Source organism: Ischnura elegans, chromosome 6, assembly GCF_921293095.1.
Source record: "Ischnura elegans chromosome 6, ioIscEleg1.1, whole genome shotgun sequence".
NCBI classification, from domain to species: domain Eukaryota; kingdom Metazoa; phylum Arthropoda; class Insecta; order Odonata; family Coenagrionidae; genus Ischnura; species Ischnura elegans.
The window spans coordinates 33,778,899-33,801,254 of NC_060251.1; the positions used below are offsets into that span (position 1 = coordinate 33,778,899).

The following is a 22,356-nucleotide window of genomic DNA, read 5'->3' on the forward strand; positions in this document are numbered from 1 at the left end:
AAAAATCTCAGGAAATGTAATTTGAAATATTGTGTGGAGATATAATACCTCAAGCTTCCACTTGAAACATAGAATGATATAGCCATTGAAATATGTCACTCCCGAAAAAAACACGAGAAACCGAAGGCGAAAAAAAAATGAAATTCGAGCTGAAATGTGTTACCAATACCCTCCCTTCACAGGAGATAACATTGTCTCATCAGTGCATTAGGAAATGTAGCTTAAATTTCAAGTTCTATACATAGCTTGATGATTCAACGAAAACGCTACTTTGACGCCCATTGGCGTCTCACTAATTGCGTCCAGCAGCAATGCGAGACGCCATATGGCGGCTCACTAACTCGGATTTGAAGTTATGCGAGACGCCCTATGGCGGCGCGTGGCAGAAAACGTGTCCTGTACCAAACACAATATTTCAAGCATGGAATAATATCACATCAAGGTCATCCTTCCTTCCCTTCACTCTTCTTCCACTCATAGTCGAAATTAATGAAATATAGGAATACTCTCTTTTGAGAATCAAGTGACGCAACCAAAGTGCCTTCGCATGCGGTAGCACATTTTCCAATTGCCGAGATTCGCGAATTCCATTTCCAGATACTTACTTTCATATGCAGCTACCCCGAAAATGTTTTCCGTAATTTCCACACTGTTTCTGAAATACAAGGCCATTTTCTCCACACGAGTGCTGTATATAAAGCGGGCCTCTTATAGTCCAGTTATCATCCACCGGTTCTCATTGACGACCAGCGTTAGCAACCGATACCACCATGATCTCGAAGGTAAGAACTCCAAAAAATACATCTTTTTTAGGTTACTCATTTTTTTTACATTTACAGTTTCCCAAATTTTGTACATGAATTTTATCAAAATACACCTTTAATTGTACAAAGCTGAGCAATTAAAATTTTTCTTTTCGCCGCTCAACCCTATCACTTCTAGTAGTTGAACCAATGCCTTGATTTAAAGTTATTTCCCAAAAGTATGAGAAACAAATAAGCTTATAACGAGCATAAAATCGTGAAAATAGAGTAGAAAATTAACGCTGTAATACCATATTTTTCATGAGAGTGAAAAAATTGCACTATTATGAAATGGGAATCACAAGTGTACCTCTATTTAGATTTTTCTGCAACAAAAAAACATTTTAAGACAAATTTTATCTCCTATTTTACAATCATTTTACACATATATAAGACTTGCCTACGGTAAATGTCGATTGCTAAAATATAGATCTCTACCTATCCCACGTAACCATAAAAAAATGTCAAAATCTAAATTGATAATTACACAATATAACCGAGGTGGTGAAAATAATTCGCATTACTAAGAGATCGTATCACAAACACTATGAGATACAACTATCTTGTGAAATGAGCATACCATCTCATTTATGAGTTTGTAATACTTAAAAGTGTAGAAAAATCAATGTTTACAAATTGCGCAAGCAAATCATTATAAATATTAAGCCACATGAGAAAAACTATAAGTTCAAAGTATGAAATATTGACATGGAGATATTTAAAGTCATTCACCTACCTTTGTACCACGAATAGGTTCTGCTTCTCGTGTGCATTGCAGCATCAACCTACGCCTTGCCCGGAGGACTGTATGGAGCTGTAGGGCATTTGGATCAATACGTGAGTACACTGAATCATAGGTATTTCAATAAATTCAGAAATATACAAATACTACTTGACTTGACATAATTCCCAATACAGTCAATGCTAGATTCAAGTAAAAAAGTGCATATTTAAAAAAAATGATCGTTTGAATGTGTCGACTACGAAAGAAAAATTAAAATGTATTCAATGGATACAGATTTACGCATAAGTGCCCTTGAACGTTTTTATCCACAGGAGGATTAGTTGATGGATGCTAACAGGCGTGAAAATCGTTAAATATTCCTGAAAAAAAATAGGCAGCCTATATCAACGCATCGCAACTAACCCAACGGGTCAGGAACTACATTACTGCTCGTAGTTATGCAGTTCCTGACTAGGTGGCAATCCTAAGACCATTTTACGAAGTCTATTTCCCAAGAAAGCACTAAATCTTTCTTCACTATCCTGACAAACTCTATTTCCCACTGATTACACAGAGTAAAAATTATTCACTGCGTGTTGCTATTTCTCTTTTACTGTGATAGTTATACAATATGATTCTCACGTATTCAATCCTTGATAACTTATAAATTACTTTTTAAAAATGATTTGATTGTATACCTGAAAGTTTGAAAAATGATTTTTTTAGTATAAAAGACCATGTCTAACATGATCACGTTCAAACACTTTATACTATGAAGGCAGCATAGATGTTGATTTACCAGGAATAAATTGCATTGAACAGGTGATGCATATAGTATTCTTACATTTGAAAGAGAGATTAAATATGTCATATTATATTTCCAGTCCTGTCATTTGACCATAACGATACAGCATTGAGATAACGACTAAATATCATATGTCTTTCATATCAAATCACTTAAAAAAATATAAAAATGCCACTACACTCATAATCTTAATTCACATCTTTCAGGCGTATCCTAAGTACAACTTTGATTATGGCGTGAGTGACCACAAGACCGGAGATCAGAAGAACCAGTGGGAGACGAGGGACGGAGATGTTGTCAAGGGTGCTTACAGCCTCCACGAAGCTGATGGCACAGTGCGCACAGTGGAATACACCGCTGACAAGCACAACGGATTCAACGCCGTCGTCAAGCGACACGGTAAGGCCGTGCACCCGCACCACTACGCACCAGTCCATCACCACGGAGGATACGCCTCCGTAGGACACGTGGGCGCTTACGGAGTCGGCCACTACGGCCATGGCGCCACTTCATACGCTAACGGAAACAACATCGCCATCGGTCACGGAGTCGCTGCTTACGGATTGGGAGGATACCACGGTGGATATGGATACGGTGGTTATGGCTACGGAAGACACTATGGAGGACACTTAGCGGGTGCTACCTCATATGCCAGCCGCAATGACATTGTTCTTGGACACGGAGGCTACCATTACTAAAGTTTAAAATAAAAAATGTACAAAGCCTCTTTAAAAGATGCTCTTAAAAAGAATAAAACTTGTTTTCTATAAGTTAACTATAAAGTTTTACTTTTTTAATTCACCATACCTATTTAAATATAGCAGCGTCTGGATAATAAGCTTCTTATAATCAGTACATTTGGTTTTCTTCTCCTAATTATTTCACTTCCATCTACCATAACAAGCTCTTAATGTTGTCTACATCGAAAATAAATGTTTACCGTAACATATTACTTAAACATGTGATAGATAATTCCCTGACTAACAATTATATCCCTACATAAAATTCAATTAAAAGCTTTTGGGGTTATTGATAGCGCAGAGAATAGGAAAAATATACTTATAGAAGTGGGCACAGCGGTATACTCAAACCTTTGCATACCAATGTGCGTTTCGGTACACGCGCCACGCTCTAATGCGCTAGCGCCACCGATCCATATCTTTCACTTTCAGTATCTCTCGATGGTGATCTACCTTTAATATATTTTAGCTGATTTTTGTATAAAACGGGTCTTTTGATCTCAGACAATTATGGGCTAATGCTAACCGTGGTCTTGAATGGAAATACAAATGTACTCGTGCAAATGAATCTCCGTCACCTTCAACTGTGGGACTAACTGCTCATTCGTCTGAAGAAACATTTTCGCGTTCCGTTTGCATTACAAGAAAGTATATAAAAACGCGCTTGTAGCAGAGTCTCACCTTGAGGCTCCGATATCAGTATTATTATAGAACATGGAATAAGGCATATATACTCGTGAAGAATTTTGAATGAATTTCTATTTTTTCTTATTTTCTGAGGGCATATAATAAAATTAAAATAATATTTTAAAGCAAATAAACGACTTATACAGAACCTCTATCTAGTAATAAGCCAATCGGATCCAGCACAACAACTTAAGCATGGAACCAGGCAAGAGAGGTTGATGAAGGGTTTTGGATGCGCCTTTTGCGTCATTATGAGGCATCTCCCAACAACAGGAAAGCTGGGGGTTGTAAATTGCCGCCGGAACAGCGTTCGTTTTTGGAGCTGAAATACAGTATCGCAATCTTTTTTCTATCTAATTACTTGCGCTCGAATATTGCAATTTCCATCTGGGTGCCATACAGAGAAGTCGAGATCGATCCTTTTTATATTTACCCTATGGTTGAGTGTTTGGAAGACTCCTAATTGAACCAAGTGGAGAACGATTCGCGCACCCAGGCAAGTGAGGTCAATGAAGGATTACACCTTTTAAGGTATTAAGAGGTATCTTCCAAAAACAGGAAAGTTAAAGTAGGCTGCATTTTTCGGGTTTCACCGCGTCTTGGTTGCGTTAAGGACAACGGTTTCTCCTGCATTCCAGCAGGCGTCTTCAGGTCGAAGTGATTATGCCGTGTTTTGGCCGCCATTATTTAGGCAGCCCAGTGGTGTATGTTCTCGTGCCACAAAGCGACCAATAGCATAGTGGTATGAGGCGAAGAGTCTCTTCCACGTACTGTGGAGTTGGTAGCTATCCTCTCGATTGAAATTATGAGGATGTTAAGATATTTCAATCGCCTCTCGGATAATCCTCGGAAAATATCGGGATTTTCTGGCGATGACTTTTGCTTCTTCCCAGTTGATGCCTAGTCCAGGTTCACTAAGAGTATGCTCAGCTACAGCCGACAGATGGAAATGTTTATTTTTAGAACATAGATCGCGAGACTCCTCGGAAAATTTGATGTTACAGCACGCTTCAACTGTGTTAGGAAGACTGGAGAACTTCTTCCGACTCCTAAGGACCGTATCACACCTCATGCCTACGAAGAAGTTTATGAAATTGAATGCAGTTGGGGTATGTCATACATCGGACAGACTAAGAGAGCTGTGAAGTGCCGCATACAAGAACACAGAAGAGCGGTGAAAAATGGCCGCTGGGACAGCGTTCATCTTCGGAACTGAAATAATATCACAATACATCGTAATTTAACTGTAGAATTTGATTTCAGTGTAAAAGTGTTGGAAAAAGCTCCAGAGTAGTGCAATCTGGGCGTTGAAGCGCTGAAAATTTATAATTAGGTCAGGGTCACACGCTCTGAAGCGTTTGGAGCGAAAAGCTTACAAAAAACCAATATGTTACCATCTTGGACATCCGAAATTCGAAAACTTGAAAGGCTATGATGCAATGTGGGATACAAAGTCAGCTACTGCAAAATCAGTAGTTCGGAAGTCAGCTACTATGGAGTGATTGGAGGATGACATTGTGCACTCCACACAATTAATTTCAAATCGAACCGTTCTAGTTTTGACGTTTCACGCCATTCTAAAGAACCATTTTCGCATTCTCATAGTACCAATGCCAAAATATTTTCAAAAAGCGGATGATTTTATGGAGGATTGCATTTAAAATCTATAAATGCATTCTTAAAATAGTCAATTTCAATATATTCAGCGGAATTTAATCACCGGGGAACAAAATAATTGCTCATTTTGTTGTGCATGTGACCATTTAGTCACAAATTGACCGTTGAAATTGTGTAGCCCGACGCAAAGTATACGCATAATCCTATCCGTAACGTGGTTTTTCAACTCAGGGAGAGGACAGTAGCGGAGATAGGACACTCGTGCCTCCTGCCTGCTCAGCGCTAAAAAACAAGCATGTACATGCATCTTTCGGCGAAACTTTAACAAACAATGTATATATAAGCAATTTCAAGGGATAATAATTGTGAAGAAATAATTTCATTAAATTGTGCATTTCTTTCAGTGGCATCATATGGCTACTACACACATAGACCATTATGCAACGAGAAGTTTGCGGATGGTTCATGGGATTTCTAAGAGGTAGCATCATAAGAACGATACCCTCTTTTCGTGCCTTTGGGACGGTAATTTTATGTTTCAAACTAAGAAAAGAGAGAAAAAGGTAATTTTTCAGGTTTTAGACAACATTAAACCATAAATAGCTGGCGAAGAACGAATTAAATTCCCTGAATCATAGCGAGTGGTCCAGGCAGAAAGCATGGCATACTTGTACCAATGACGCCAAGGTACTTTCCCGTATGTCATTGAATGCAATAATGCGATTCTGTAAAATAATTTAATAATTAACTTTTGTTCAAATATTGACATTTCTTCAAGGTACTAGTAGTTATTTTAATGTTAATGTATCTATTCACGGTGAGGTTTTTCTTTCTTGCTCCTCTTCACAAGGAAATACAAAACAATTTTATGAGGAAATTACACACATTACAACATAAAGAGTATTCTTTGGTGAAATAACACAATATCAATTCCATAACACTCATAGAATATAGTAATATATGAATGAGAATAAACTAAATTGGTAACCTTCCACACAATTGTATTTACTAAAGTACCGACCCGATTTCGACACGCAGTGTCATTATCAAGGTAATGTTAATGTAACCTTGATAATGACACTACGTGTCGAAACCGGCTCGGTACTTAAGTAAATACAATTGTGTGGAAGGTTACCATTTTAGTTTATTCTCATGGATATATAACATTTCCACGAGATATCGCCGGACACTGTGAATTAACACGTTGACCGCCATGATGTTTTTAGTAGATATGTCCTCTGACGCCATTAGTGTTTTTCGTTCCGTTGACTATTCCCGGATCATAAAACATTAAATGTGTTTTTCTACTTTGCTTTAAAATAAATATTTATATTTTGACGCCACAACGGTCATGGCCCATACGCTAGCAAGAGATTCCGGTCACTCCTGCGTCAGAAATCCTCCTTAAAACAGTCGCTCGGAGTCCGGTCAGTATGACCGGCGTGGCGTGACGGGAGCCACTCGACTCCGGTCATTATGGCCGGCATGGTGGTCAACGTGTTAATATATGAATGTTGTAAAACAATAGAATATTATTATTATTCAACAACGCTCAGATTACAAACTAATATGCACCTCATTTCTCTAACCGAACTAACTCTGAGGCCCTGAAAAAAATCGAGGTTCAACGTTATCTCTACCGCCTTTAATGAGCCCAAAAAGTTTACTAGCCTATCGCATGGCATATTTAGAGGTAGCAAAACGTATATGCTAGAAAATGTTACTAGCTTCCCAAACTCGATAACTCTCAAGGAAACTTAATCGAATACATAATTTCAACAACCTCCTAAAATTAAAAAAAAAAGAGTCTTCACCAATGTCTTTGCTATAGGCTCCATAAACGACACATTCCAACTTCTCGGAAGGTAGTTACCTCTTCTTCATTTCCGTGGCGATCGTCAAATCTTTTTATTGTTCAGTTCTCTATTTCCTCACAGCCCAATATTCACTATAAAACCCTTTTCTTATTTCCAGGAGCATACTGCAATAAATAGCATTGATAAACAGCTCTTTTATCATGCATCGGCAAGGAACAATGTCATTGCGCTCATATAATAAAAACCCAAAGACGAAGCGACGTTTTTCTAACGAAGATTGTGCGTTATAAATAGAGGATGGAGAAAATGTATCAAAAAATTTGTTATTGTTGTTATTTAGGCAAAATAGCAACGACAAAAAGGCATTGCTTATTTCAAGGGCTTCTCGATATTGAAATTATAGAGACGAACTATTTCGTCCATTTAAACTGCATATTACGCTTAAACGTTACCCAAATTTCAGCATAAAATCATCTTATGCACTAACAATTTCGCACGGGATGGTTATCCTCAAAAAATGGGGGGTGTTCAGCACACCTGGAAAGTTAGGGTTTGGTAGTAAGACGCAGTGTTTTTTTTTATCTCACCAAATATTTCATGCATGACCAATTATTACTTCAGACTCATCGTTTTGAGGCCTGAGCTAATGAAATATAGGTGCGTTCTCTTTGGAAAATTGGGTAACAGAAGTCCCTTCGCTCTCAATGGTATCCCCATATTGTCCAACTCTTAGGCAGGAATTCGCGCATTCCATATTCATGTTCGTACTTTCATCAGTCACTATCCACGAAACTATTTCCATTTATTTCATCACTTTTCCTCGGAGAGGGCCATTTTCACCATGTGTGAGATGTATATAAAACGGGCCACTGGTGGTGTGGATATCATTCGCAGGACTTCACTGAAGAGCGCCGCTAATAACCACAACCACCATGATCTCAAAGGTAAGGGCTTCGGAAAGTTAAAATTAGGAATATTTTTCTTAAAAAAATTAACTCACCGAATATTACAAAGTTGATCAAAGACCAGATAAAATTAGCTATTCTTTAAATATTAATGAAAATATCTTCTTAAAACCACTTTACGCTATTTATTATGTCTACAGAGCCATTTTTCTATGAGTCACGTTTAATCTAAAAAACGTTGGCAGCGAATAAGCAAACAATGCAGACGAAATCCTTGAAATACAAACCTGTGAATGCACGGACTTCAAGGTTTTGTGTTAATAATTTAGAAAGCTGCACACTTTCGTTGGTATTAAAAATATTTATCGGGTGAATTTTTTGAGCAACATTAAGTTCACACAATCCTAAATCCATTAATATCTGCCTAACAATGTTATATGTTAAAACAATAACGCCTTTATTATTATAGTGTTCTACCGATTAAGGTAGGTTTCCATGGAGTACGCAATAAGTGATCTGGGAGCCTCCCTTTCCTTCCAGCATTGCCTTCTTTAATTCACTGTAAGGCCTACTACCTTTCAATCTGTCTAAAAATCCTATTCTTTTCCTTCCCCTCCCTCGTTTCCCTAACAGTCTACCCTCTAACACCATTTTCAACATCCCCTCCCCGCCATGCCTTAACTCCATCCATACCAACTGTCTCCTCCTTATCTCATATAAGACCTGCCTCTCCTCACCCACCATGTCCAGTACTTAATAACGCCTTGAGGATAAAAAAAAATTCATTTGCATTTTGTATTTGTATTTGCATTTTTAAATATTAAAGATGATACCTATATTTTTGATGTTGATTTAAAACGATTTAACATTCAGGAGAAAATGTGTCATTGCATGATCTACATTGGACCTTAAGAATTTAGGGCAGCATCTAGCATTATTTTTAGAGCGCAACTCTCCACATCATATTACTGGAACAGTTCATCGGTAGCAAACGGCTCCAAAAAATCATGGCGCAGTGAAAACAATCAATTAGGAAATATGAAAATTTTTAAAAGAGGTTAAAAATGTTCACTCACAGCTTATATCTTCCTTGGATAGATCCTGCTCCTCGCTTGCATTGCAGCATCAACCCGTGCCTTGCCCGGAGGACTGTACGGAGCTGTGGGACATCTGGATCAATACGTGAGTACATAATGATGTACATATTTTGGTTGAGTCAAAAATATGCAATTAATATGTTCTCCCAAGTAAATTATCAGTACATTTAATATTAAAATGAAGCTGATACGGACAATTTCATTCAATGAACCCTGTGGGCTGTAGATGAATATAAATCAATCATAAAATTTCAGTTCCTAAGCAACTGTATATAAAAAAAATTCCTAATGAAATTATTTTTTAACACCTATGTACTTCATATGAACCCCAACACTAGCCTTATCCTTTAAGTATTTCTCCTCCAATTCGTAAATAAATGGAAAGAGATTTGTCAACAATCTCAAATAGGCTTTAAAGACTTAAAAAGAAGCCGAAATACTCAATAAATAACAACAAATCCCTTAAAACATTACATCAACTACCTACTCAGAAGCTTAAATGCCTAAGTCCCTAGGTCACTACCGAACAGTTCTAGATTTGTGAAAATAAAGTGATCATCGATAGGCCACGAAAAATCGCAAACTTTGTGTACGAAAATTTTAACACGGAGTGAATAATTTTTTACTATATCACTTTCATTTGTATTTCCGACATAAAACACATAATTTTATTCAACTAAGAATTCAAGAATCATATGATATTTAATTCATAAATAAATTTACGAATTAATAAATATCATACAGCTGATAATTTGAACACACTTATTTCAGGCTTACCCGAAGTACAACTTCGACTATGGCGTGAGTGACCACAAGACCGGAGACCAGAAGAACCAGTGGGAGACGAGGGACGGAGATGTTGTCAAGGGTGCTTACAGCCTCCACGAAGCTGATGGCACAGTGCGCACAGTCGAATACACCGCTGACAAGCACAACGGATTCAACGCCGTCGTCCATAGACAGGGAAAAGCCGTGCACCCGCACCACTACGCACCAGTCTATCACTACGGAGGATACGCCGCCGTAGGACACTTGGGTGCTCACGGAGTCGGCCACTACGGCCATGGCGCCACTTCATACGCTAACGGCAACAACATCGCCATCGGCCACGGGGTCGCTGCTTACAGATTGGGAGGATACCACGGCGGATATGGATACGGTGGCTATGGCTACGGAGGGCACTATGGAGGACACTTCGGCGGTGCTACCTCCTATGCCAGCCGCAATGACATTGTTCTTGGACACGGAGGCTATCATTACTAAATTATAACCTGCGCTATGAAAACACGTAAAATACGAAGTCCTCACTGAATAAATTACATAGACTTTACGCACACATACAGTACAGTAGACGATTTTCTACCGCATTCTCCAAAGCATCAAGAATAAAGGAGAACTGCAGCGACATATGACGCCATAAATACAATACGCTATGACACTATCGTTCGCTAATTATCCTTGTTTTATATTCCCCCATGTTCACCACCACTGTATGACTTAATTTATCGTAAACAGACAATAAATTGAATTCTAAGAATTTTGAATTTTTATTTTAATTCTATCTTCCCTAATGAAATAAATAAGTAAAATTGGAATAAGAGGATATAATATAATGAATTCAAGTTACCATATGGTACCCGCTCATTCGGAATAAAAATTACTGACTGGAAATAGGTCTATAAAAACGGTGGCACAGGCTTTGCAATAATACAGCCCTTAACGGCATGAATGAATGTAGTTATGTATTAATTGGAGGAATATGACCTTACGGAGAAAAAAGGCTTGTGGTCTGAGGTATGACCATACCGTAAGCCAATAACTTGAGTGAAATAAGAATTAAAATGTCACCGTATTACGATAGAAAATTCAGTCTTGAGAATAAATAGGAAAAAGATAACTCCGGAGCTTATTGAAAATGAAGAATTTTCGTTTTATAGTTATCCTGAACTGATATCCACTTCTTTAAGTAAAAACTGGTTGACTCAATGCAAATGTAAGATAAGGAACGAGTGGTAATGCTTGATAACATCATTTGTAGAACAAAATAAAAAATATCATGTACAGAGAATGAATAATTAATCATTTAAATAAAAGGTTTCGCAATACGCTCTCCATTTTTTTTACATTTTGATCTTGAATAGGGATTACTTAGTGACGCCACTTAAATGCCAAAAATAAATAATTTCGTAATCAATTGATGGAAACTGCTGCAGTAAGCTACCATAAAAAAATTAACTGGCCTAAGTTTGGCCAGTCACTATTTCTCATCAGAAGAGAAATAATTGATATGCCATTTATTGGCAGCAGAATCACATTTCGATGCTCAGGGTTAATACTTTGACAACACTTTCTCTCCATTTGTAGTGATATAAAATATTTTAACTGCAATACGATATTTAAATATTACTTTTAAATCACCGAAGGTACCTATGCAAGCGTAAATGTGGTACTGGATCTATAAAATAGAAATCTATAAAAAAACATGACATATTGAGTGACTTGAGATGAATGAAAACTATGAACTTGAGTGCGTTCTTCAGACAATGCGGAAGAATATACTTTTGCGAAAATATGCAGCATAAACGAGGAATGTGTAGGTTTTATCATTAAAATGTCTTCATTTGAAAATGATGAAGTTACTACACTGGAAATATCGTACAGAATACGTATGGTTTCACATCCAGCAACATTTCAAACCAGAAGCGAAAGTAAGAAGCACACACTAAGGGTCTGTAAACCCGGGAAGTACACCAATTTCACTTTAAGAAAGGAAGGACAAGGAAACGAGACACAGGAATGAGGTACGGTAATGAGAACAATGATGAAAGAAAGAACTGGAGAAGTGATCAAGGCATGTTGGTTTGTTTTGGAATTTGATATACAATTCTAATAGAATATTTTAGCCCAATAAACCCAGAATATTTGCAGCTTGCACTCCTGAAAAAATAAATTGGTCTTTCTAGCGTCTTCCACAGAGGCTAACGCTCGCACGGTATCTTGGCAACGCATCGCGGACGCTCATCGCTTTAGACGTTCACTAAAAAATGATATATGAAAAAATAACAAGAATACTGTCATCATATATATCCATTGGTACATAGACCAAGTGGTACGAGTGAGAATGCATTGCTGGAATAGAACTAGGCACTGATAGGGTGATTAATTATCTTAGCTACCCCTGGGCGTCTTCACTTCGAGGAAATGGTAAGCGTGTGAGAAGATACAGTCAGGTTTCAAGGTAGGCACTCAAATTATTAAGACAGTGTACATGATCGTAGAATTATTCATAGTTTGTATAAAAACCAAGTAGCTGTGATCAATTGTGGACCAAACGGTGCAGAAGCAAGAATAAGAAAAGGGGTGAGACAAGGTTGTGCGCTTTCCCCCTTAATTTTTAATGTTTACATAGAGAAAGCCATCAATGAAATCAAGGAAAAAGCTTCGGGTGTCAATATCCAAGGAGAAAAAATTAGCATGCTGCGATTTGCTGACGACATAGCAGTCATAGCCGAGACAGAGAAGGATTTGAAGAAGACGTTGACAAACATGGAAAGGACAATGGCCAGATATCAGCTGAAAATCAACAAAAAGAAGACTAAGATATTAGAGTGCAGCAAAAGAGAGGAGGCTGAAACAAACATCAACCTAGGAAAGCATAAACTTGAAGAGGTGAACGAGTTTTATTACCTAGGAAGCCGAATTACCAGCAATGGACGGAGCAAGAAAGAAATACACAGTAGAATAGCGCAGGCGAAGAGGGCTTTCTACAAAAAGAAGAATCTTCTTACAGCTGAAAATACCAGCATAGAAGTAAGGAAACAATTCATCAAATGCTACATATGGAGTATGTTTCTCTATGGAAGCGAGGCTTGGACGTTGACAGCAGCAGAGAAGTCAAGAGTGGAAGCATTCGAAATGTGGTGCTACCGAAGAATGATGAAGATAAAATGGATTGACCGTGTGAGTAACCATGAAGTGCTAAGAAGAGTGGGAGAAAAGAGAAACCTCCTAAAAACCTTATGCAGAAGAAGGGACAACTTAGTTGGCCACATTTTGAGGCACGATGGTCTGATGAAGACAATCGTTGAAGGACTAGTGGAAGGGAAAAAGGTCAAGGGAAGGCTTGGACGTTGACAGCAGCAGAGAAGTCAAGAGTGGAAGCATTCGAAATGTGGTGCTACCGAAGAATGATGAAGATAAAATGGATTGACCGTGTGAGTAACCATGAAGTGGGCCCCGGAAGACGGCCCCGAATGAGTTATATAGGACAGGTTATAAAGGATGTAAAAGAGAAGAAATATGTAGCTATGAAAAGATTAGCGGATAGGAGAGAGAAATGGAGAGCTGCGTCAAACCAATCTTAGGATTGTTGACTAATGATGATGATGATGATGTACATTTTAGGTTAGGACATTTTTTAATGACCTGAAATCACTCATAAATTCCTCAAAACCATTCCAATAATTGGTGGATGCATTAGACAACCAGGGCAAAATATGTTCAAAACCTAACTTATGGATACGACGAAAAACTAAGGTCAGCGTAAAAATGCAGAGGGGAAACTCTCCCAAGAATTTTCGGTCAATAGCTCACTTCTAAATTACGAGCGAAAAGATTGCGATAGAGAATATGGAAAAAAACTTCCGATAAAAAATAAGATTGCCAATGCTAAAACAGAATTCCATTCAACGTGGCCTTCAAGATCTCTCGATCTTCTCTCAACCATAAAGCTTAGTTTCCATCACTGTTTCGGGAATGAGGGCTCAATGACCGGCTAATTTAGAAATATTTTTATTAACGAGTGCCAGTTTTAAGCAGTGCCAATTAAAAATACAATGAATTGTTTTCTCACTCTAATTTAGATACGCACACATATAGAATATGCCCAGGTAAGGGCAAATTATCTCTGGTCACTGATAATGTCTAATGAAAAACTATGATGATGTTCGTGACGATTTTCAAATCAATAGTGCTTAAGACACGAACTGATGCAACATCGTGACCTTTTTCTATAAGGCAAATGGTCTACTTGTAACCATTTAATAAAAATAATAATAATACTTCTGAAATAGAGTCAAACTCTGCAAACATAATTGCTACTGGCAACACAATGTTAAAATTCAAGGGAAATTTTGTTCACAATATATATTTTTCATTTTAGTGTAGCATGTCACAATTTCCATTTTCTTGTTGCGCCCTCTACGGCGCCGCAGTCAATGTGGTTTTTCTATCCTAGACTATTAACTCTCGCATCTCACCCAATCTATCGGTCGTGAACAAAACAATATTTCCGCCTTCTAGGAAATTCCAATATCCAAGCTGCGAGAAAAAAAAACTGGTAAATTCTTTGTGTCTCTTTCGACTCCCGAACAGCGTAACTTATGGCCCTTCACTCACCAAGAAAGGTGCCATACTGTCTAATTCTCACGTCGGCATTCCTCAGACGGACTTCTACTTTCGTCAGTCACAATCTCCGAATCCATTCTCCTTTATGTCGACACTGCAACGCGACGAGAAGGTCGTTTTCACTCACAATAAGGTATAAATAAAGCGAGCCACTGTTGGTCAGGACATCACTCGCAGAACTCCCAGGACTATCATCAAGAGAAAACATCAATAACATGATCTCAAAGGTATGTGGATTACTACGGATAAAACTATATTATCTTTACTGTAGACGACCCCTAGAATTTGGAGTCCTTAATTTTAATAATTAAGGATACCTTAATTTTGATTCAAAGTAACTGCAAAGATACGGCCCATATTTATTTCCACAGAAAAATTGAGTGAATTTAAAACGCTATAATTCGTGAAATTTTTAATATATGGTGCACAAAAACAATCGAAAACCCATATTAGTGTCAAAATAGATAGCTCTAAATTTATTTTGGAAATTTTCATATCTTTCGATTCATACTAAAACATAAGGCTAGCAATGGACGTAATTCAATTCTGGACCCTACGAGCCAGAAGTACCTTAATAATTCAGAAGCAAGCATGCTTACTACCCTAAAAATTTTCCATACGCTCTTAAGCCAATTTGTGAGCAAGAATTTTTGCAGTAATTGAGAGAATGAAATCAGCTTACTAAAAGGAATACCTATTTCACCTACTCAGGTCCTAATTTTGGCATGCATCGCGGCAGCAGCCTACGCCCTGCCCGGTGGATTGTACGCAGATGGAGGACACTTGGATTACTACGTGAGTACAACGGTTTAATTCCGAACTTGGTTGTAAAAAAAACCTTATGTCAGAAATTTACGCTTGTCAATATAATATTACAATATGCAGTAAAAAATAAATGTGAGTACATAGTAATATTTGAGCTAATGAAGCCATGAGAAATATTTGAGCTATTTATCTGCAATATTATTACTTGGAATATACTTTTTCATAGTCTGTATAGCCAATTAGAAAACCAATTTTGATGAAATATATCTTACATATATTTTCTGATGCCATGTATCTGTAAGAATAAAACATATAGCCACCTTTGATTCCGACATTATTAGAGAAAAAAATGAAAATTTAATTAATTACATTAGTCAGCCTCATTTTTTATATTTTTCAGTATTTTTATAGCTAAACCTATATTTTAAAATATTTAAAAACCTATAAATAAAAATATTTCAGAGATACTGTCATCAATACGCAATGAATTGCCGTAGTTAATTGCTATAATATTAGTGTAATATATAGGTGGCCAACAATCAATCAGAACATACGCCAACGGAAATTAGTTGTATGTCTATAGTCACCTTGCCAAGAAATATCTAACATTCATTATTGAATTCTAGGCTCACCCTAAGTACAACTTCGACTATGGCGTGAGCGACCACAAGACCGGAGACCAGAAGAACCAGTGGGAGACGAGGGACGGAGATGTTGTCAAGGGTGCTTACAGCCTCCACGAAGCTGATGGCACAGTGCGCACAGTCGAATATACCGCTGACAAGCACAACGGATTCAACGCAGTCGTCCATAGACAGGGCAAGGCCGTGCACCCACAGCATTACCACGTAGCCCCGCACCACGGAGGATACGGCGGATTCGCTGGAGGTTACGGAGCAGGCCACTACGGCCATGGCGCTACTTCCTACGCTAATGGAAATAACATTGCCATCGGCCACGGAGTTGCTGGTTATGGACTGGGTGGATACCACGGTGGATATGGAGCTGGATACGGTGGTTATGGCTATGGAGCTGGCTACGGAGGACATTATGGTGGAGCCTCATCCTACGCCAATGGAAATAACATTGCCCTCAGCCATGGCGGATACCACTACTAATCCATATTAATCCCAGCGAAGAAGTTCACGCTTTAAAATGTTAATATCGTCGAACGAAAAGTTCACTAATGCAGATGAAGACCATCTTTCCTAGGATTCAACGTATTTATTTCCATTTGCAACAGTGATATTTCTCTCCCATTCCTCTTGTCAAAGACTATGTTCTAAATTAAAATAAATGATAAATAATTTATTTGAAGAGAACTTTTATTACCAATGCAACACAAAATGTCCCTCTCAAAGCAGTGATTAGTTCAGTAAATGGGTTGCTAACTTTACCCTTCTTCGTTTCCGACAAAATGACAGAAAGGTTTTATTACCACCTTTTACATGAATATTATATTGTTCATTTTAAAGTATGACTTAGCTATAAGAGTCAGAAAATTTCTCTTTTTCTTATTTCTTTCGAAACCTTGGAAATATACGTTCCTGAAAGAAGTGTGAAAACACATACCCACAGGCCCAATGAATACATCGTAATATAAATAAGGGAATCTCAGAGATTGAGATGAAAAAAGTGCAAATATTCAATATTCCTTGCACCTGGAATGCTTTCTAGAACACCCATTTCATCAATTTTCTCCAATTTTTATGCTTGGTTTTTACGCTAAGATAAGCGTATTAAGTAACTCACCAACTGCTTGAACCCAATGGTTGGTTTTGCTGGTTTTTCCTTTGGTTGATTCTTAGCCATGTGAATTTCACACTCTCATAGTAGCGGATGAATCCCATTCCCAGTACGACTTCACACCAGTGGTGTCATGCTGCTGTATCACGCCGGAACGTCGTTCCGGCACTGGTTAACAAAAAACATAATAATCAAATAACACTTTTATCTATCAATTTTGCTGTTTCAAAAACTTTAATACATACTTTCATAACCAAAATAAAAAAATTGTAATCAAATGTAAATAACAATTTGAAATAATAAACAGTATAATTTCACTTATAAAAAAAGTTCCGTCACTACTAATTTTTCCATGACGTCACTTCCTCACACCTCAAAACTTAAATAAACGTTGGTACGTCAATTATCTAATTTAATGCAGGGTTCTATAGGCATTAGCCTAAAGCCCTAACCATTTTACCACCATGGTTCCAGGCAAAGGATAGCTGTTATAAAATTCTTTACGGAATCACGCAATTAATGATGGTGGATTCAGATATATGAGATGGTGAGAAGCCTAGGGCTACAAGTTATTTCTTTTTCTAAATACAGTTAGTTCCAGAAATTAGATTAAAAAAACAAACGAGATCAGATAGATATCATTTAGAAATACATTTGATTTACCACTCGTTGTCAGCGCAGAGTAGAGACTCACTCGTATCCCTTAGCCACCAAGCTTTAGTACATATATTCTATCAATTTCTGTACCTTACTCTGTTTAGAAAATTATCACTTGTACCCATTGGCTTATAAACCTTTCGTATACACTTCAATTTAAAAAATAAAGTGAACAAAATATAAAATCATACTCGCAAGGCATCATTTACTAACGCAAAATGTCGTCAAAAAACACCTAAAAATAGGTTTCCACATAAATTATTTGCTGGAATCGTAACAAAACTTCATAACTACCGTGCATATGGAATCATTAATTTGAATTTTACACTGAGTCACTTGATAATGGAAACCTGGTAGTTTTCCAAAATTTTGTTAAAAATAAATCAAATAGGCGAAAACCTAAAAACAAATTTATTAAATACATTCCCTTCAGCTCGGCAAAAACTCGCGAAATGTATTCATGACATCAAACTCAGTATAAGATGTAGTGAAATGGAGTGTGCACGAGCCCCATGTGTACACCAAAAATAGAATACTTGTAGAAATAATTTTCAAAGATTTCCCGTCTCAATGCAGCAACCACTATTATTCGCTCCATAAAATTCGATAACCTAGATAAGACAAGATTCTCTGCCAAGGGAATTTTTTTTCCCTAATCTGATTTCTGATACTGATTACTGATACTTGGCAGTATTAGACTTACCCTCTCTATGATCTCATATAAAGATTTCATGTATAGATAATAAAAAGACTGTCGCTGTTTTGGAAAGAACATGCCTATATTTCAACATAAAGTTTTAATATTGCACGTGAAACATTAATGGAAATAAAAGTTATAGATGATCTTAGAATGTTGAAGCAATTTATTTTGAGGATACGCACTTAGATGTAGGAGAAAATATAAAAAATCCTAACATGTCAACACTTGTACATGAACAAAAATCTAATTATATCATAATTGCTTGCTGATGTTAATGTGAAAGATAAACAAATGGAAAAATGTTTATGATGGCATTAGTAGAGAATGATATTCAATGATGGAAGACACTTGCTAGGAAGTTTAACATATGGAACATACATCGGAGATACCTAGGATATAGATATTATCAATACTTCTCAATTAAGTGGAATAGATATGGAGGATTATATGTACTTCTCAGCCCAATCCCGCACATGGGTCACGTATGGTACACTATATGTTCCATATACGGGACCATATAAGTAGCCAAACATGGACTATAAATGATTAATATGGGGAATATATGCATTTTATGCTGGGAATTAGCGCTTTACGGACGATTAGAAAGGAGGTCGAGAGAAGACAAAAGATATTCGGGTATGGTAAAGAATAGAGAAGGTAATGTGGACGGAGAGAAGGAGAAACGATGAATTGCTAGATATGGTGGGTAAAGAGAGGCAGCTTCTAAATGAAATACAGAGGAGACAGCGAGTAGTGGATGGAGCGAGTACTTACCGGGGAGAGAATGTTGAAAACCGTGTTAGAGGGTACAAAGATGGGTAAACGAGGGCAAGGAAGGAATAGTATAGGATTTTCAGATAGAATGAAAGGGATTGTGCCTCATTAAGAATTGAGGAGAGTCCATGTCCAAGTCCATGAGGGAGGGGAGACAGCCAAAATATCTCTTAAATAATCCATATAACCTACCTCAATCGACAGGATATTTTAATAATAATGCGGGGAGTATAAGTTTCATACCTGGGAAATATGTCTTCTCATCCCTGGACCGTACATATACCACGTTCGTGGAGAAATATACTCGATGTTTAAATAAAATATGGAGAAAGTATTTGTCAATAAATGATGCATATTTTTCCGATACATGGCCACGAGGTTATGCATACATGCATGATCCGACGAAAATTTTCATGAAGTTTGGTTACAAAATCAGGGTGGCGCTCCTACTTAATTGAGTCCAAAGGGCTATCGTAGGAGAATTGGCGGTGTTTCAAAGTATTTCCCCATGTTCACCTTCTATTGCGGAGCTCCCTTCCCTTTACAATCAATCTTTAGGCTTCAATGCACTAGTACCTCACAACTAATAATAATATTTCCCCACAATTTATTTCCTCTGAAACAACGGAGTCATTAGCAATGGATATTCGGTCCTCACCGTGAAGTGAAATCGGACACATTCGCTTGCCTGGAGAAGCCAAAATGCGATTAATTACTGCGTCCTGGATTTTTCGAAAAATTCTATCACCTTCAGACCCAGGAAATGAGCATGTTATTGCTTACGCTCCTAGAGAATAAAATATAGATGCTAAGATAGCATATCCGTTTTTATGTTTTATTTCTCGATTGGTTTCGACAGGTGAAAGAAGTTGCCCAATATTAATCCACCAGGCGTTTGAGTACCGCTAGAAATTAATTAATTTATTAAAATACTACTTGTACATTTAGGACGCAATCTTGACCACATATGATTCTTGTGTGTCCATTGTACTTCTTTGCTGAACGCTCACAAAATTATTAAGAAATAATAAGGGCAGGAGGGTCAGTTCATTTCCGTGGTTACCAATTCGAGGATCAATGCTAGGATTATCCAAAGGCTTCACCTGGCATTTCAATCCGACACCCTCTGGTCGGTGGCCAAAGTAACTATGCAACTCAAAGTCCTGATAAATATTAGCACATGAAAAACCATCCACCAGCTTGCAGTAGGTAAGTAAAAATGATAGCCATTGCCCTTGAGCAAAGATGGTTGGAAGAATTTTTTTCCGTTTGTAAACAATATCAAAACATTCCAAACCCTTCAACAAACGCTCAAATAGATATTTTCCCAGGATGTCCTTAACTAAGCGCTAACATTTGCCTCTCGTCCCTTCTAAATTCACTCCCTCTTTCCATCGAACCTTTTTACTTGCCAAGGCATAATTTCGTCGTGCAAGCTTTGTCCCATCTGTCAGCTAATTCAATGTTTTTCTCTCTCCACTGCTATATTATTTGTTGGTGATTAAATTGTTATTCTATTTTGCCTCATTCATTCTTTGTTAAAATTTACACAATAAACTGGCGTAATGTCTGTATTTAAAAATAATTTAACTACATTAATAAACTTTTTTCGATTAACCAGCAGAGAATTTGTACAAAATGTAATTTTCATAAAAGCAAATTATTATTCTTGCCATCCGTCTACCTCAAAATTGATTTCGATCATACGTTTTGGCCAATCCAATGCGGCACATAATTCGAATTAGTATTTTCTATGACAATTTATATTGAGACTGGAAGGGATTCACGCTCCAAAAATGGATAAATAAACGGATGGTATAATCCATCAAATGGACCGCTTTTTTTCATTTTAGGTTATCTATAAATTCCTCTATTGTCCCTCAGTTTATAACAGGCAAAGTTTATCCGTGCTGGCATAATATTTCATCGTTAGCAAAAATGATGTACACTTTGAAGATATTATACGAATAAAAAAATAATCAATCATATAGTAAAAGCTATATGGAAACTACCCTGCCTACTATTTTGAATGAGTGAATTCACACGTTCTTGGCTTAGCCCAGGATTAGCTCTATTAAGTGGCGCCGACTCCATGGGGCCTGAGAGGGCCCGAGTCCCCTCAAAAATTCGTTAAGGATATGAGGAAAAATGTGTCAGGCATGTCGATTTTCTCCAGTGTGTCCAGATATCGAGATTCGAGTTATCAGGGTTATAATGTGGATCATATGACTCCTCTAAAATGAAAACTTTAAACTCACTACTTAGGAAATTTCCCCGGGCAAGATCCCCGGATTGGGCCCCCCCAATATTTTTTGAAAGTTGGCATCCCTGACTATATTTATATATTACCAATCATGTGGGTTGATTTATTGAGCGAGTGGGTAAATTAATTGAAATTGACGCAAGCACAGTTTTCCATAGGAATAAGTCATTAACTCTATAATAGGTTCCCAAAAATATTGCCTGATGATTTGGTAAGCGTTCAGCAAATAAGTACAAGGTACACATAAGGGTCATCCATATATGCCCAAGATCGCGTCGTAAATGTGTTAGTAGTACGTTAATAAATTAAACAATAGTTATCAGTAATTATGGAGTTTAGAAAATATTTGGTGATTATATAATAATTTTTATATTATAAACTTATTAATATTAATTAAATGTAAATAATTTATAAAAGTTAACCATCACTCTCCATGCAATTGTTTGTAATTAATATGAAGTTATATATATTATTATTATCACTATAACTATTACTCTGGTAGATATTATTAGTTTCTCTTGTTCGGACATTTAGACCTCATGCCAGGATAACTTATATCGCAATGCCACGACTAGTTCCGGGTTAATTGCCGTTAAATCCTTATTCCCGTGGATACAAATACATACCACACTAGTAAGAGAAATTCATTCAAGCACTCAACGACGATTCGTCGGCGACTTACGTAGGTACAATTTTACGCTCCATTGAAACGTTTACACCGGTCAGAAAAGCTCCCATCCACAAGCGAACATACGATAGGGTACTCCTTGCCCAAGCTCATGTACCATGTCAGGTTAATCGTCCATAATTATCTATCAACGTAGAATTGCCGTTCCCTTGCACTACAGAC

General features: G+C 37.3%; 3 protein-coding genes across 3 annotated transcripts; all 3 read left to right on the plus strand.

Annotated features, from left to right (window-relative positions):
• The first annotated feature begins 770 nt into the window (after nt 1-770).
• LOC124161343 (cuticle protein 8-like) lies at nt 771-3,030 on the plus strand. Its single transcript, XM_046537657.1, has 3 exons — nt 771-782; nt 1,557-1,640; nt 2,539-3,030. The coding sequence occupies exons 1-3, from the start codon at nt 771-773 to the stop codon at nt 3,028-3,030; spliced, it is 588 nt and encodes a 195-aa protein (XP_046393613.1).
• A 5,004-nt stretch (nt 3,031-8,034) lies between these two features.
• On the plus strand, nt 8,035-10,458 carry LOC124161344 (cuticle protein 19-like). Its single transcript, XM_046537658.1, has 3 exons — nt 8,035-8,137; nt 9,222-9,280; nt 9,967-10,458. Exons 1-3 carry the CDS (start codon nt 8,035-8,037, stop codon nt 10,456-10,458), a joined length of 654 nt encoding a protein of 217 aa, XP_046393614.1.
• A 4,323-nt stretch (nt 10,459-14,781) lies between these two features.
• On the plus strand, nt 14,782-16,670 carry LOC124160318 (adult-specific cuticular protein ACP-20-like). The gene is made up of 3 exons (XM_046536148.1): nt 14,782-14,828; nt 15,313-15,396; nt 15,993-16,670. The coding sequence occupies exons 1-3, from the start codon at nt 14,817-14,819 to the stop codon at nt 16,482-16,484; spliced, it is 588 nt and encodes a 195-aa protein (XP_046392104.1). The 5' UTR covers nt 14,782-14,816; the 3' UTR covers nt 16,485-16,670.
• Nucleotides 16,671-22,356: the final 5,686 nt, after the last annotated feature.

Coding starts and splice junctions, on each gene's coding strand:
- LOC124161343 (XM_046537657.1), top strand. Junction 1,641..2,538: donor TAGGGCATTTGGATCAATAC/GTGAGTACACTG, acceptor CACATCTTTCAG/GCGTATCCTAAGTACAACTT.
- LOC124161344 (XM_046537658.1), top strand. CDS start 8,035: ATGTGTGAGATGTATATAAAACGGGCCACTGGTGGTGTGGATATCATT. Junction 8,138..9,221: donor CAACCACCATGATCTCAAAG/GTAAGGGCTTCG, acceptor CTTGCATTGCAG/CATCAACCCGTGCCTTGCCC. Junction 9,281..9,966: donor TGGGACATCTGGATCAATAC/GTGAGTACATAA, acceptor CACTTATTTCAG/GCTTACCCGAAGTACAACTT.
- LOC124160318 (XM_046536148.1), top strand. Junction 15,397..15,992: donor GAGGACACTTGGATTACTAC/GTGAGTACAACG, acceptor ATTGAATTCTAG/GCTCACCCTAAGTACAACTT.